Consider the following 15,218-nt stretch of genomic DNA (forward strand, 5'->3'; position numbering starts at 1 on the left):
ATAAACATCAAGCGCTCTTTCGTCACATCCAACTACTCATAAATATTATGGAGGGAATTAAAATTAGCCTTAAACTAGGTCAAGAGCAACATGAATTCTCTGCGTGACTACTTAATACAGTATAGTTATAATCATAATCATAACATAAATACAACAATCACTAGCAGCAAAATAAATTCATCGGCAACGACCTGACATCAGACTCCTAATGGAAGCAAAATAAAGTCACTAGCACCTGCCTAGTTTCACAAGCATTACTCATCCTAGCTTAGAACAAACCGACACTGTAGGAAACCTGCAATTATCACTCTACGTTAGCCCAAAAAAAAAAAAGATAATTCTTCCAATGTATGAATCGAAAATGCAAGACTTACTTGGATCAGAACTTATCAACATGGCGGTTCCTCCAAAGTCGCATGTTCCGCCATTTCTCTTGTGCTTCTGCCAATAGCTGTTGAAAGCATAAGAAGCGTGAGCAACCACAATGTCAGGGTTATAGCAATTGCCTTGAGGACTGATCTCCTGACAGTCAGCACCACCAGCCCCACAAGCATAGTCCATAGCCTCTTGCAGTGTTTCCGCTGGAACACTAGGCTTCGCCACACACCACAGCTTCTGAACCATCCCTATTGCTGGTTCAGGGGAGCCATTATCAGCTGGGTTACAAGGAGGCAGAGTGAAACCGTTAGGAGAACTAGCTGGAACAGAGAATGGTGGCAGTTCTGGTGCAAAAGAAGGCATGGGAGGAGAAGTTGTTTGAGCAAGTGGAGGCATAGGCTTTGTGGCTGCATGTGAAGGAACAGGGTGACCAAAGGTGGAATGTAATGGGGGTTCTGCAATTTCCGGTAATGGGGTTGGCCTGGCAGGGAAGGCACCCATGAGGTTGGTATCCAAGAACGAAAGCTTTCTCATGATGGGTTTTCTCTCTTTAGGGATTGTGGCGATAACATTGATGTTGTTCAGATGGAGAAATCCAAACTTTTTCATGGACTCTAAGTGAGATGACACCAAGCTCAGGCTTTTATCCGAAATTTGAGAGAAATCCGAATGCGGAATTACAGAAAGGGAGGAATTGACACTACGAAGATAGTCTATCAGAGGCTTGAGCATTCTCAAATCGTCTTTGTAAGAAGCAGAGTTTGGATGCAAACATTCTAGATATAAAGGGACAGAAACTTTGATTTCCTTCTCCAAGCCCCACCTCCTAAGGGAGTGATAGACATTCTTCAGAGAAAGCAGAATCAAACCGAAATCTTGTTTTTGGTCTCTTTGGCAGAGAACAGAGTTCCCCACAACAACGGTGGTGATTTTCGTCGCTGGGTAATGTGCAAAAACGTGAGACCTGAGCCACCTTTCGGCAGATAAAATGCTCCTGGAGACCCCATTGATGTCCGCAGGGCTAACCGAAACAGCTACGAGAAGGTCAGGTTGAGATGATGCTTGTAGGATCTCTTCGGTTGTCTCACAGAGATTTAGGAGTTCGATAGGGTCTTGACTAGCACCTACGAATCAGAAAACCAGAAGATATGAAGGGTTTTAACCTTTTGGAGAAACATAGAGGAAAAAGAGACACATTGTACATTGATAGGAAAAGTTGTGAAGTTTACAAGATTAGAAGCTCAGGCTCCAGTATCACAGTTACTTACCAGTAAGAACCAGCGAAGAAAGAAAGAGAAGATGAACTAGAATTAGGCACCCCATATTCAAGCTTTGTCGAGGAAAGGTCCAGAGTCTTGGCCTGCAGCCACAATACTCGTGCTGTAGTTTTCCCCTCGGGGTTGTCACCGCTGTGTTAAGTGGGAGGTTCTGTCTTCTGTGGGGAGTTACGAGCAATCGGATGAACCATAAACAATTAAATAAAATAGACAGGACTGCGACGGGATTGGACCAAAAAGTTGCCGTGCCAAATGAAAATCTGAAATGCATTTTTTTATTTTTTATTTCAAAGCTTTTATCTTTGTATTCAGAAAAAAAGCCATGTCATCCTCAAATAAATCAATGTCAACATGAATTATTATTTAAATATATGCAATAAAATTAATAATTAATCATTATATTCCTAAATTATAATTATAGATAATATGACATAATTCACGTTCTGGTTATATTTCCGGAGTGTTCAGGACACAGTGGGTAAAAGATTCTGTAGATGTTCACGGTCATTTCATGTTTAAGGAAAAAGAAAAATTACTAAAAAGAACCAAATGGTAAAGACAATTCATAAAAAAGACATCTTTCCATATCTGCAAATCACCTTTAAGTTTCTGCGAGTAATCATCTCATTTCTGCAAAAATTTTTGGATTAAGGTCTATGTTTGTTTCAGAACTATTTTTGTAGGAGGATTCACTGTCTCAAATTTTTTGTCATAATAATACCACTCTTGAACTAACTAAAAATCATGACAATGTTGGCATGTTGCCCTCAACATTAAATGGATAAATGTTTATGGTTAACTTTGCTGATTGAGAAATAAATTTGATTCAAATCACGACCATATTACCCTTTTTCATGTTTTTGTATTCTACTTTATTTATTAGAAGAATGATAGATAATTTCTTTAAAATAAGAAAATAATAATTTGGTTTCTCAAAACATGACAATAGTAGTGAGGTTTTAAGACACTCATTTGATATTAAATTTATGTGTCAAATTACTTTAGTAACCCTATGTGGTTTAGAAGGATGTGATTTTCTAAATCATTTTAGCCATCAATGGAACCAAACTTATTAATACTTTTACTAAACTTGTAAACGATATAAAATTAGTTAGACTTTGCTGATAGAAAATTATAATTTTTAAAATTATTTTGATTATTGTTGAAACAAAACTTATGGATATTTATACTAAACTTGTAAACCATATAAAATTAAATTAACTTTGCTAATTGAAGAAAATTGTTGATAAAAAGTTATAATTTTCTAAATCATTTTACTAATATGTAGAACTAAACTTATGAATACTAATACCAAACCTATAAACCATATAAAATTAGCTGTAGAGTAGTACTAAAGTAATTTCACATAAAAATTTAATATCTAAGGAATTCATTATGCAATAACCCAAAAATAATAATAATAATAAAATAAAATAAAATAATTAAGTGTATAAGTTTGTGTTTTAATAGTAATTATATTAGTTTTTTGAATTATCATAACCAAAAGGAAAGTTGCTGTAGTGGCAACTTAGCAAGTATTCTTCCAACAGGTTTCGAGTTTGAACCCGGCTGAGGCAAAATGAGATTTTTTTTTACTTTCAGAAATTATCAAATTACCCTTCTTCAAATCTGATAAAAATCTTCCCTTTCTTCGATTTTTCTGGAGAGGCCAACAGAGAGGGAAGAGGAGCTTTGATTATGCCATTCTTCCAATCTTTTGATGTACCTTTGTCCTTATCTTTTTCGCCTGTGATCGTCGCCAATGTATTCGCTGCCATTATCTCCTCATGCTGTTGAGTTTCCTTCCTTCATTATGTCACCCCTGTCATTGTGCTGTTGCTATGTAAGAGCTGAATCTCTAGCATGTTTGCTTCTGCTTCATCCTCATTGGTCAGTATTCTTGGCTTCTATTTTTCTTTCTTTATTCCAGATTGTGAGATAGTTTTTTGTTTTTGTTGTTAGTGTGATTACATAGTCCTTCATTTTCCACTGTTCATACATGAGATTTCCTCTTCCTTGTTCTGTTCGTGCAATGTGAGCTATTTAAGGTAGAAAGCCTTGAATTTTTTTTATTGATCATTGAAGAATCTGCGTTGTGAGAATTGATTATGGCTATGGGAGGTTCGTAGATTGTTTGCTATCATTTTCCCCTGCATCCGTTGTCTCCTTTTCTTCCTGTGTAAGCTAATGTTAATGGAAGCAAAGAAGTATTGAGCCTGCCTATTTCAAATTGTTTCTGTGCGTGAAAGACTAAATGGATGGTTGAAATCACATAATTATTAGTGTGTGTGTTTTGCTGCTGCCCCTATTGTTTTAAGGAAGAAGAAAATTCAAATTTGCTAGAAATTATCTTAAAGCTTGATAATAATATACATATGGGTCAATTTTTGAGTTAAATTCATCTTTTATTTAAATTTATGGACAATGAAGAATTGGTTAGGATTATATTAGAAGAAATGAGATATGAAACTTGAGGAATGATGACTATAAGATGGTTGTTGAAGTGCTTATTAGTATAAATTGAACTTGATTTTTGAATATTTAGATTTGTTAATTCTTGTGGGAAGTATGAAACTTAATTCGAATGTTGGAAAGAATATTCGTCTATGAAATTTATAATATAATTTTTGAATTTTTAAAGATGGATAGTTGTTGGTGAGATATTGAATGCTAGCATTTTCATGAGTAGATTGGAAATAATTTATGTTTGATACCTTGACCAAATACTAGTGAGGATTAAAAAAAGAAGAAGAGTTTCAAATGTATTATAGTTTAATATTGGTGGGGAGTGAGGCTGGAAAAAGGAATTATTATGTTAGTTGAGGGTTAAATAAAATTTTAATATGATTTATAGAGGGTTTGCAAGAGGAGAATTTTGATTAAAGTGGAGTGAAGGAATTTGAATTCTAAAGATTTTAGATAAGTGAATAACATCCCATTTAATTATTTATTAATAACCATTTATTGAAATATTTTATTTTTATAAATTATTTTAGTTTTAGAAATTTTGAAACAATGATGAAGTACAATTACATTATGATATGGGCATTTATTTTTCCTCAAGAAATATATTTTCAAGATTGATGAGAGCTTGTTTGTTTATTAAACTCTGGAATTCTTGGTTACTTAATTAATGCAAGCTTGTACCTTAGTTATGAATTATTATTTTGACAAATTTTGAGATTTGAAACAATTCATACGAGTTTGGCATTGAGAATGAAAATTTTATTGCAGAAATAATTATTTTTCTCACATATTTAAAATGTGATTTTCAAGAGAACTTTAAACAATACACTGCTGTTAACAGCAATTTCATTAGCCCGTAGCGCGATGTGGTTAATAATTATTTTTTGTTTCATGGACTTTGTTTTCACATTTGTTATTCGTGGACTGTGTGTTCACGTTTGATTTCGTGACTTCGAACTGCATTTGGTTTGTATTACCCTCATGGACTATATATTCATATTTGTTTTGTGGCTTCAGATGCATTTAGTTATTTACCTTCATAGATTGTATGTCCACATTTATTTTTGTGGCATAAGCTACGTTTGGTTATGTTACCCTCGTGGACTATGTGTTCACATTTGTTACCTATTCTATTAAGTTCTCACAATTCTAAATTTATACAAATTTATATATTTGAAATTATAACGGTTTCAGTTGCCAATATGTTATTTCGATCCATATATGTATAAATTATTTTTCTTCTATTATGATGATGTAAAGTGTTTTTAGTTTAAATCTCATTTCGATGGTTATATTGAAGATTTATAAAGTTATTGAGTACATTATATTAAATTCTTATCCTTCCCAATAATTTACAAAAATTGACCGAATTTATTATTTTAAATTCTATTTTTGGGAATGCTATTCATTGAAAAATTTATTTTGGTTTTAGATTCATTATCTGACGATGATCTTACTGCTAACTTCTGAAAGGCAATATAGTTATATTAGGTGAAAATTTTGTTTGGTATTGTCACCTTTTAATGTAAATATTTAAATATTATGTATTTTAATTTAGATGAAAGATTAATTGCTCCACATAAATTATTGCTAAAACTTTATTTTGATTTATATACTGTTTGCTGGCTGAAAAGAGCTAAGCTCCTGACTAATATTATATTCTGTGAAAATTTGTGTCATAAAATTTGTGAGAGATTCTATTTAAAGAAAAAATTCTGCCGAAATTTTTACAAAAATATTGAAACTTTGCTATAATAAGTAGTGTTAAAAATATTAAAATTTCAATATCGTTTGATTATTTATTTTTTAAAATGAAAGAAATTTTTATTTTGAGGTTTTAAAAATGCACGATGTAGTTCACATCCATGTCAATCATCCTCTATTTTACGAGCGTGGCACTTTAAAAAGAATTATTAAAAATTATATTTTATGAGATTAAATTGTTATATTTTATTTAAGAAAAATTTACCTGTCTTTTTCTCTTATTTGTTTACATTTTTATCGTGTTGCTAGTAAGCTTATAAAGGTGAATTTTCTTATCACGACAAACAGCATGCCGGAAGCCTGGAACTTAAAAAATCCGAAGAGTTGCAACAGAACGTACAGGATGCTCGAAGGCCAAGGCAAGAGCCTGTCCTCTGAGAATAAGTCCCTCGGAAGAGTGATACCGTGCAACGAAGAAACGAAGAAGGAAAAAACTCACAGTTCAGGAGCCGCAAGGGAACAACATTTTAAGTTACTCCCTCCTATCTAAATCACAAACAATTTCCAAATACAACCCACTTAACAATGAAATTTAATTATATTTCTAGTTTTTCTTACTTATCCCTATCCCCAGCTAACGATAATAAATTAAGTTACAAAGTGAGCATTTATGTCAATAATTTTTTAACAAGAAATGCCATGTGAAAAAGTGAAAATGATATAAAGCTAACCAGTAAATTGAGAAAAATGTGATGAATTCGTATGCTACATAATAATTAAGTTATTCAATGAGTAAATTGAGAAAAATAATTTCTAAAAATAATAATTTTTTTATAGTTCGAAATAATAAATTTTCAGAGCTAGCGTACGTAGAACTCTGAATTTGCCAAATTATAAATGGAGATCAAGATCACAATAAAAATTAAAAGTAATAAGCCTTGCCAATTTGGAAAGACAATGATCAGCCAGCCTTGCCAATTCAGATGTGAGGTGTTTCCAAATAATTATACTATATGAAGAAATTTTTAAGTAGACCAAATACATTACATTATTAATGATTCGTTCAATAAAAATATGACATTTAAATAACATTAAACATAAATGTATTCTGATATCAATGATATTAAAAGGAAAAAATGCAATAAATTAAATATTCATTTTATTATAAGAATAAAATCAATTATAATAGTGTCATGTAAGATTTTATTAAAATAACTTAAACTATTTTAATTAAACATATCATAAATAATTTAACACATTCTGTCTATTTAAGAATTTCTCATACTCTATATTATGTAAATTATTATAGTTTTACTTTGTTTTTAATTCCTACGTGATCTTCTGTGGCCTTAAAAAAAAGAAAAAAGAAAAATCCTGCGCGATCTTCAACCTTTCCTATCAAAATTTTATCAACCACGTTGCTTTTAAATCATTCCAAACTCCTCTCGCTTGATTTCCAAAATCTATTACCAGAATTTTAACTTTTATAACTTATTGCATAATTTTAACTCCTAAAAACTTAACAAGGATTATATTATCTCAAAATTCTTTTCATTTTCAAAAGAGTTTTGAGCCCCTCTTGGATAATTTGTGGCCTCCAAAGCATCGACTGGGACATTCTCGTCCTTTCATTTTTTTTTTTTTAAGCTTGAGATATTGGTAATCTTAAATTGTGATTGACAACTAATACTGCCTCCTTGGACAATCTAGGCCAAAAAGGAAATCAGAGCGATATCAAAACAAAAATTGCAATACTCCCTCCATTTTTACATATAAGATGTTTTTAATTAAATTTTACATATCAATAAAAATTTATTAATTAGTTGAACTCACATAAAAATATAATAATTTTTTAGTTTTATTCCTAATAATATCATAATTATTATCATGATGGTGGTAGAAAAAAAATATACAATTAATGATCTATTTTATTTTTTAAGATAAAGATAAAATTGTCTAATTACTTAAAAATATTATTGTCATCCCTTATATTTAAGGGCAAAAAAAGCTTTTAAAAAATAATTTATATTCAGGGACAGAAGAAATACTTCAGACTTTAGGGCATGCAGCTTAGAGTTTAGACAATTGCAATATTCTCTCTTATACCTCTCTCTCTCTCTCTCTCTATCTCTCTCACGCACACAATGAAAGAAGAGGAAGGAAGAGCTTTCGTGATTTTGTTAGAACACAGAGAAAATTTACCGAGAGAGCTTAATAGATGAAGGAGAAAGTGAAAGGTGGGATAAAACTTTGAAAGACGTTTTGTAGGTGGAGGACACCCTGATCGATTGGTTCAGCGCCGCATCACAAACATGCCTTGTGCTGGCTCACTAGAATCCTATGAACACCATCCAACCCCATATCACACACACATGGAAAAGGACATGTCATTGTTTTCCCTGCGGAATGCTTTGGAGGAGGTCCACTCATGAGTCAGAAGGGAATGAGAAACACTTGGCAAAGCTTTTACAAGTGGTAACATAAGTATTGAAGAAAGCGGAAGTTGAGGTTAACAGCATTGACGGCAATCATGAAACAACAAAGTACTCCCCCTGTCGCAGTATTTTGTTAACCAGCAAAGTCAGTTTACCATTTTTACGTGTTAAGTTTGTAAAACTATATTAACTTGTTCATAAATTTAAATTAAATATGTATAAACTTGGTTAAATGGTTAGGAAAATTAAGAAAAGAATAATACTAACAACATAATGATGAAAATCTTTCATTAGTCAATTTAATAAATAATAATGAAGATAATTAGCCTTTCTTGGGTGATTTACAAACCCCTAACAATGAGCACTAACCATAAGGTAACGCCCAAGTTAACATCCCTACTTTTTAATTCAAATTATACCATTTATACACACATTAGGGTCACTAACTACCAAGTGATTAACACTTAATCACGTTTGCTCAAAAAAAAAAAAGATTAACACCTAATCACCTTTAATATTTCAATATGAACTCATGAGTGATCCAGTTAAACTTGCTGAATTTGTAGATTTTTTATTGAGTTGAGCAAATTGAGTATATACTTTGTAAATCTTGGTTAATAGAAATGGTAGGACTCAATTCAAAGGAAAATAAAACTCAAAGAGCAAAAATTAATATTAAAAAAAAGAAATATCAAACATAATTTTCCTTGTTTTAAAATTTTTATGTTGAGTATAATGTACATGAATTTACTTTCAATAATTTATATTTAAAATATATTTAAATAAATTGTGGTCATATTTTATATTTTAATTATGTAATCATATATTTTTAATGGTTATTTATCGATATAAGTTTTACCTTTTATAAGTTTATGATTTAAATTTACATTCATTATAAATTTACTTAAATTCATATGTTTGATCATATTCTTAAGTAGTAGTAATAGTAATATGCTTGCATGGGTTATGAGGTATTAATTTTTTCTTTTCCGAATTTATATGAAGCGAAGAAGCCACGCTTTCATTTTCTTTTTCTTTTTTTGTTTTTAACATTACACTTTAATTGATGGAATTAGAGCGGCCCACCATAATTGTGGTTGTCTTAATTATGATTCCTTGGTCCCTTCAACCATTGGGCGTTCCATACCCTTTCTTCGGCATTCATTATAATTTCTTCACATTTGATAATTTCACTTCTTGTTCACGATATCTTACGTCGGACACCGCATTAATGCCACTTACCAGTCTTTATTATCCACTCCATTCATTTAAAATAGGAGTACGACATCTTGTATCAGTGTTAGTTGAAAATACGTGATGACATTACTTTGAGAGAAAGTTCTTTTTTCACAAATATTTTTTAAGCAAAAAGAAGGCCATTTTAATAGTAACCAAAAACAATACATACTGAAACAAACTAAATAATAGCACAACCAAAAACAAACACAATAACACCAAACAACATAACTCAGCCGATCACCTTTTTCTTCTCTGAATCAACATTGCTTCCACACAGGTCCCTAGCCAAAATCAAAACCAAAGAGGAAGGTTACTTATAAAGCCATCCTTGCAATACCATTCTCTTTGTCACATTAGCTGCAATCCAATTAGCAATAGAATTGCCTTTATGAGACACCAAGGCAAAATAACACAACAAATAAAACCTGCATAGTTCAATGCACTTTTGAACAATATTAGAACAAAACCAGTCACAAGTCTCAGACTTCATAGACTTCAGCATCCTATAAAGGACTTGACAATCAGTCTCAATTATCACTTTATCACTCCCAAATAAATCCTTCACCTGTAAAGCCTCCAACACAGCTAAACACCCTGCCATAAATGCATAACCAACATTGACACACTTCCCAATACCCCTCGAATTTTTTTTCCCCTAAATCATCCCTCCCAGTCGAGTCAATTGCTGCCTTATTAGACTTGGCACAATAAAAACCATCAACTTTAATTTTTACACAATTCTCATCTAGCAAGTGCCAAAACAAGGTTCTCTCAGCAAACCCTTTAGAAAAAGAGCCCTTCTTACAGTTATTCATACTATCAGAGAACACCTTAACCTTCAAACCCAAACAAATTTTTCAACATAGTTCCTAACTCAGAAAATTCCTTCCCTCCAAAATGCTAGACCATCTCCAAGAGGCCTTACTCCATTTCGTCTCTTGCAAAAAATCATTATTAGAAAATTTAAAGTAGGCCATAGGATATATAAGAATAGAATTGGTCGTTGCCTTCACCATTACCTCCCTTATTGCAAAAGGCAACAACTTTCCCTTGTAATTTTGTAACTTTACCCCCATCTTTCATTTAACAAACACCAATGACTCATATTTTAGCCTTCCTCAAATCATAGGAAGTCCCAAATATTTTGATCCATCAAGATGAAGTCGGGTCACTCAGATATAAAAGAGGAAGAAAATTTAAACGGTGAGGTTTTGTACCACACGCTGCGACTTGTAAATAATCCACATCGACACATGCGAGTTAATGCACCTGGGCAAGACTTCTCTGTGCCATGTGTCGCAGTGCATGATGAGTCTACTACAACGTGTGGCTACTTTTCTACAAAAATAAGAACCCAAACTGACACAGAAGATGAGAAAAAACAAAAGAGTGAATGAAGAAAAATGCAAAGAGCTCTACTAAGGCTTGGGGTTTGAAAGCATTAAGAGTATTTTAAAACTGTTAAACACTGAAGGTAAGTTTTTCAAGTTTGAATCTATCTTTTTCTTCCATTTTCTTGATATTGGAAGTTAGGGTTTGGTTAAGAAAGATGATCTTTGATCCATCAAGACTATAGGTCTAAACTCATTAATTTCAATAGAGTTAATGAAAGTTGATTAAACTATCTAAATCTAACATTTATGACTCCATATGTTTTTGGTTGTTAGAGGTCATAAATGAACAAAAATCTATCATTCATGAGGTGATCGGGGTAATATGGCTTTATTAATGATTATTTAAAGTTCAATGAAGTAAATAGGAGCTAAGGAAAGTTAAGAAACCTTATGGATACCCTTATATTGGAAGATATTAAATCTTAAGAGTGAATAAGTGTTTAAGTGAATAGTGAAAATTATCCAAAAAGGATATTAATGAATTATATGGTGATTAATTGCAGGATGAGCATGTTTGGCACCATTCAAGCTTCGTGAAAAACTTTAGGAGTGTGTAATTGATAACCAGAAAAATTCTTTCTTGTGCTTTTGTGTGTTAATTGATTTATTAAGTTATACTTAATAATTGAAATGTGTGAAATTGAATACAATGAAAATGTGGCACGATTTACTTGAAATTCCACTAAAATGATCTTATGAAGTTCAATGATATGTTTCCTTTGGAGTGCAATGATATGATTTGTTAATAAAGTTCAATGATTTTGGGATAAGTGGAGTTCAATAAATTGATGTGTGAAAAGTACAATGAAATAGTGTTATAAAGGCCTATGATGTATCGTTTGTGGAGTTCAATGAATGTGTGTAATATGAGGAGTTCAACAATTGTGTGATATGTAGAGTGCAATAACTACTTGTAAATGGAGTTCAATGATTGTGTATTTTGAAAAGTTTAATGATTATGTATTATGTATAATGTAGAGTTTTATGATTAATTATGAATATGTGTAATGAAAATACAATGAGATAATTAAGCATGTGTGGGTAGTGAATACTTGCATGCTGTGAGTTATTACATATTTATGCATTGCACGATCATGAGAGGCGAAGAGTTAGTCTAGGAATAGGAGTAGAAAATTAAAATTCACATGGTAAGACTTCTATCTAAGCTCAATAGCTTGCTTAGATTGTTTATATTATTGTCTCACTAGTTCAACGAGGAACTCGAACCTAATTAGTTATCTACTTGTTCAACGAGGAAGCTAATTTAGGGAGAATGACATCTCATAAAGTGAGAAATGAGAGAAATCATGACTCACAAGTGAATTGGGAAACTTTAGTCGAGTAATATTTCATGCGTGTTTGGCTAGGGTAGTCTTAATTTATAAATGAATCCAATGTGTTATTGCCCATAATTTAAAGTTAGAAGAATAAGGAGGATATAAGGGAGGTGTGATCATGCATATAGTGATAAAAGGGTACATGGTTGTCTATATTGTGACCCTATTGAAACAAATCATGTGATTAGTCCCATTTTTATATGAAATTGTATTACTAAATCATTATCTCATAAGCTTGTGTTATTATGAATGAGAATTTTGAGTTATGATCTTAAACATGCTAAATGATTTGAAATTGAATATTCTTGCCACTTGCATCTAAATTGATTGACATGCATTAGTATGAGTTAGATGAATTTTGATTACTAAGTGGTTGTACTCACTCTACTATCTTCAATATTACAGAAACTAGCTCAAGGGAATAAGATAGAGAAAAACAGCCTGAGGCATATGATTAATATCATATTAGTAGGCCTCCTTTACTTTTTGAAGTATTGACATGTATAATTTTGCATGATATTGCCAATTAAGGATAATTTATGCTGTGACTTACTTGCACTAAGTGTTTTGTTAAACTATATAGTATATTATGGGTGGTGTATGTGTGTTAATTGTGAAACCTAGAGTAGGGCCAAAATACTATTGCAAATAAAAGTCGCGTATGACATTTGAATTATGATGATTAATTGACAAAATTTGAGATTAGAGCTCCCCTTTTTGTTTTTAAGATTAAGGGGTTGAGTAATGAAAATATGTTTAATGAGTATTGTTAGTGATGTGGTGTATTGCACAGGTCCGTTTTAGTCTATTGAGTGTGATTTGAGTAGTGTTAGTAGCTTTTAACTTATGATAAAAGTTTTGGGTACTCAAATCTTATGTAATTGTGAAAAGAGTGAATTTTAAAATGAATATCCAACTTTTATTTGAGAAATAATTTTGAGTGTAAAACCAAAGCCATCAGCTAGTCTAGGAGAAAATTCTTTGTAGATACTTAGATTATGTTAATCGGACGTCAAATGAAGAAATGAGGCATATTAGAAGTTGCCCTAATTGTTGTCAAATGATAGCAAAATTTGCTATCAAAAGCATGTAATGCGTCACAGCGCATGTCTCCTTTCTTGCACTGTTTCACTGTTTTTCAATTTCAAGCAATTGTACTAATTCTTTTTAAGATCATATGGTTCCATATGCTAATTAAAATTTGATTTTTCACTTGTGAAGAATTTTTGGGTTGTTTTGAAAAATATTAAAAAGTTGAGATCCCATTTGTAAAATTTGACAAACTTGGTAATTACCATGATAGTTGGAGATTAGGGAGGATAAGTAAAGGTAATCTTACTTGTCTCTCCTCAAATTTTACATATACTATAAGGTTCTCTAGAATAAGTATTTTTGTCTATGAAATGAGTATTTTTTTCTTGTTGCAATATTATTAACAATCAATCCAGGGCTATGCTCTCAAAGGCTGCAAAATTTCTTGATGTATTGAAATCGAATGACCAAATGAATAAAAATAAGGCTTTGTTAATAGAAAATGACTTTATTATCATAAAATTGATTTATGTGAAATTTATTAATATTTTTTGATATGGCTATATGAATGGATAATATTCAAGTATTGTCAGGCTTAACTAAGGGCAGTTCTTTCAAAAATATTTTCTGCATTCACACAAACTTAAGCTCAATAGAACTAACACCTCTTGGTTTTGCTTGAAATTTATTACATTCTTATATTATCACTAAATAATGAATATATGCATTTATTTTTTTATTTATAGATGCTAAAGAGAATAAATATTTTGCAAGAAAGAGCTAGTCCCTTACAACAAGGCAAATAAAGGTTTGGAAAAAAATAAAAAAAAATCATTGCTAAGAGAGATGCTCACATTTAGTAAATGACTGTGCCTCAAATAAAATTACCTTTAATAGGAGAATACCTGTGAGTAATTAAAAAAAATATAAATCTTAGTTAGAAATTTATTTTTGTTAACTTCTTTGTTTTATTCTTTTTTTTTAATAATACATAGGGACAAAAGTAAACTACAACATTACACTCTGCGCAGATTCAAAGATAAACTCCTTATCATCTACCACCTTAGCACAATAAGGGGGTAGGTGATCAAAAGATTTGCCAACTACCCAAAAAACACAAAGCATTTATAGTTAAAAAGTGAGAACACATGTTGGTCTCTTTGAGCATGAAATCAATAATGACATGCCAGATCCTGTTAAGGAAGACTCTTGCTTGTTCAATGACATATTTATAAGGATGCCAAGCAACATCACCTCTAAACAAAACTTGATAGCTTCAGCAAAGTTCGTCAACACACTAATCCTTTAGAAGCCCCTGTCCTAACACAATTGCAAACCATACATAATTTCAATTATTTATTTAATTGCAATAGAACAAACTTCTACATAAGCATTAAACCCAACAATCCAATATGCTTGGCTTTTTTATTTTATTCTTCAAGTAGTACTAAATGGAGCTAGGTTATAATAATATACATACACACAACTGTGTATTACACATTGTGCTGTGTTTTTAAAATTGATGAATAGGATGCATGAAACATCCCTAACTTATACACAACATTTTATTCTATTTAGATACATTTTAATACAAAACACAACCTACTTAAACCCTTAGTATGGTAGAAAAGTATTTATAATGGCTACATATTTAGTTTTTCATATTGAACTTCAAATGCTCATAACTTTAAGTGCAAACATCCAAATTAGGTTATTCGAAAGACCACATAAAGCTTTTTGAGTAATCTACCTAATGGCTTTGGTTTGATAAAAAAATTTCACTTTATGAAGTTATGATCCATTAAAACCTCTAATATCTTTAAAATGCACTTTAAACTCTTTTACACTCCTAGACCGCAACCAAAGCCAAACACTAAGTGTAGAACACTTGACCACGTCACATACATATCCAATAATGCTTAAACTCATACTTTTTCTCAATTATATATGAATTTT

The 15,218-nt window shown here is 31.4% G+C and overlaps 1 protein-coding gene across 1 annotated transcript; it reads right to left on the reverse strand.

The window, feature by feature from the left end:
• Positions 1-33: 33 nt before the first annotated feature.
• LOC129323188 (glucan endo-1,3-beta-glucosidase 13) lies at positions 34-1,827 on the reverse strand. The gene is made up of 3 exons (XM_054969786.1): positions 1,647-1,827; positions 375-1,502; positions 34-295 (listed from the first exon to the last, which is right to left on the reverse strand). The coding sequence occupies exons 1-3, from the start codon at positions 1,699-1,701 to the stop codon at positions 264-266; spliced, it is 1,215 nt and encodes a 404-aa protein (XP_054825761.1). The 5' UTR covers positions 1,702-1,827; the 3' UTR covers positions 34-263.
• Between the last annotated feature and the right edge of the window lie 13,391 nt (positions 1,828-15,218).

Source organism: Prosopis cineraria, unplaced genomic scaffold, assembly GCF_029017545.1.
Source record: "Prosopis cineraria cultivar Desert tree isolate PC_DT_omini unplaced genomic scaffold, ASM2901754v1 PC10, whole genome shotgun sequence".
In the NCBI taxonomy this organism is placed as follows: Eukaryota; Viridiplantae; Streptophyta; class Magnoliopsida; order Fabales; family Fabaceae; genus Prosopis; species Prosopis cineraria.

Bases quoted from the DNA above. Each gene is read 5' to 3' on its own strand.
- LOC129323188 (XM_054969786.1), bottom strand. From the start codon at position 1,701: ATGGGGTGCCTAATTCTAGTTCATCTTCTCTTTCTTTCTTCGCTGGTT. The intron at 1,503-1,646 runs GTAAGTAACTGT...TCTGATTCGTAG, and splicing joins TTCTTCGCTGGTTCTTACTG to GTGCTAGTCAAGACCCTATC. The intron at 296-374 runs GTAAGTCTTGCA...TGATAATTGCAG, and splicing joins GTTGATAAGTTCTGATCCAA to GTTTCCTACAGTGTCGGTTT.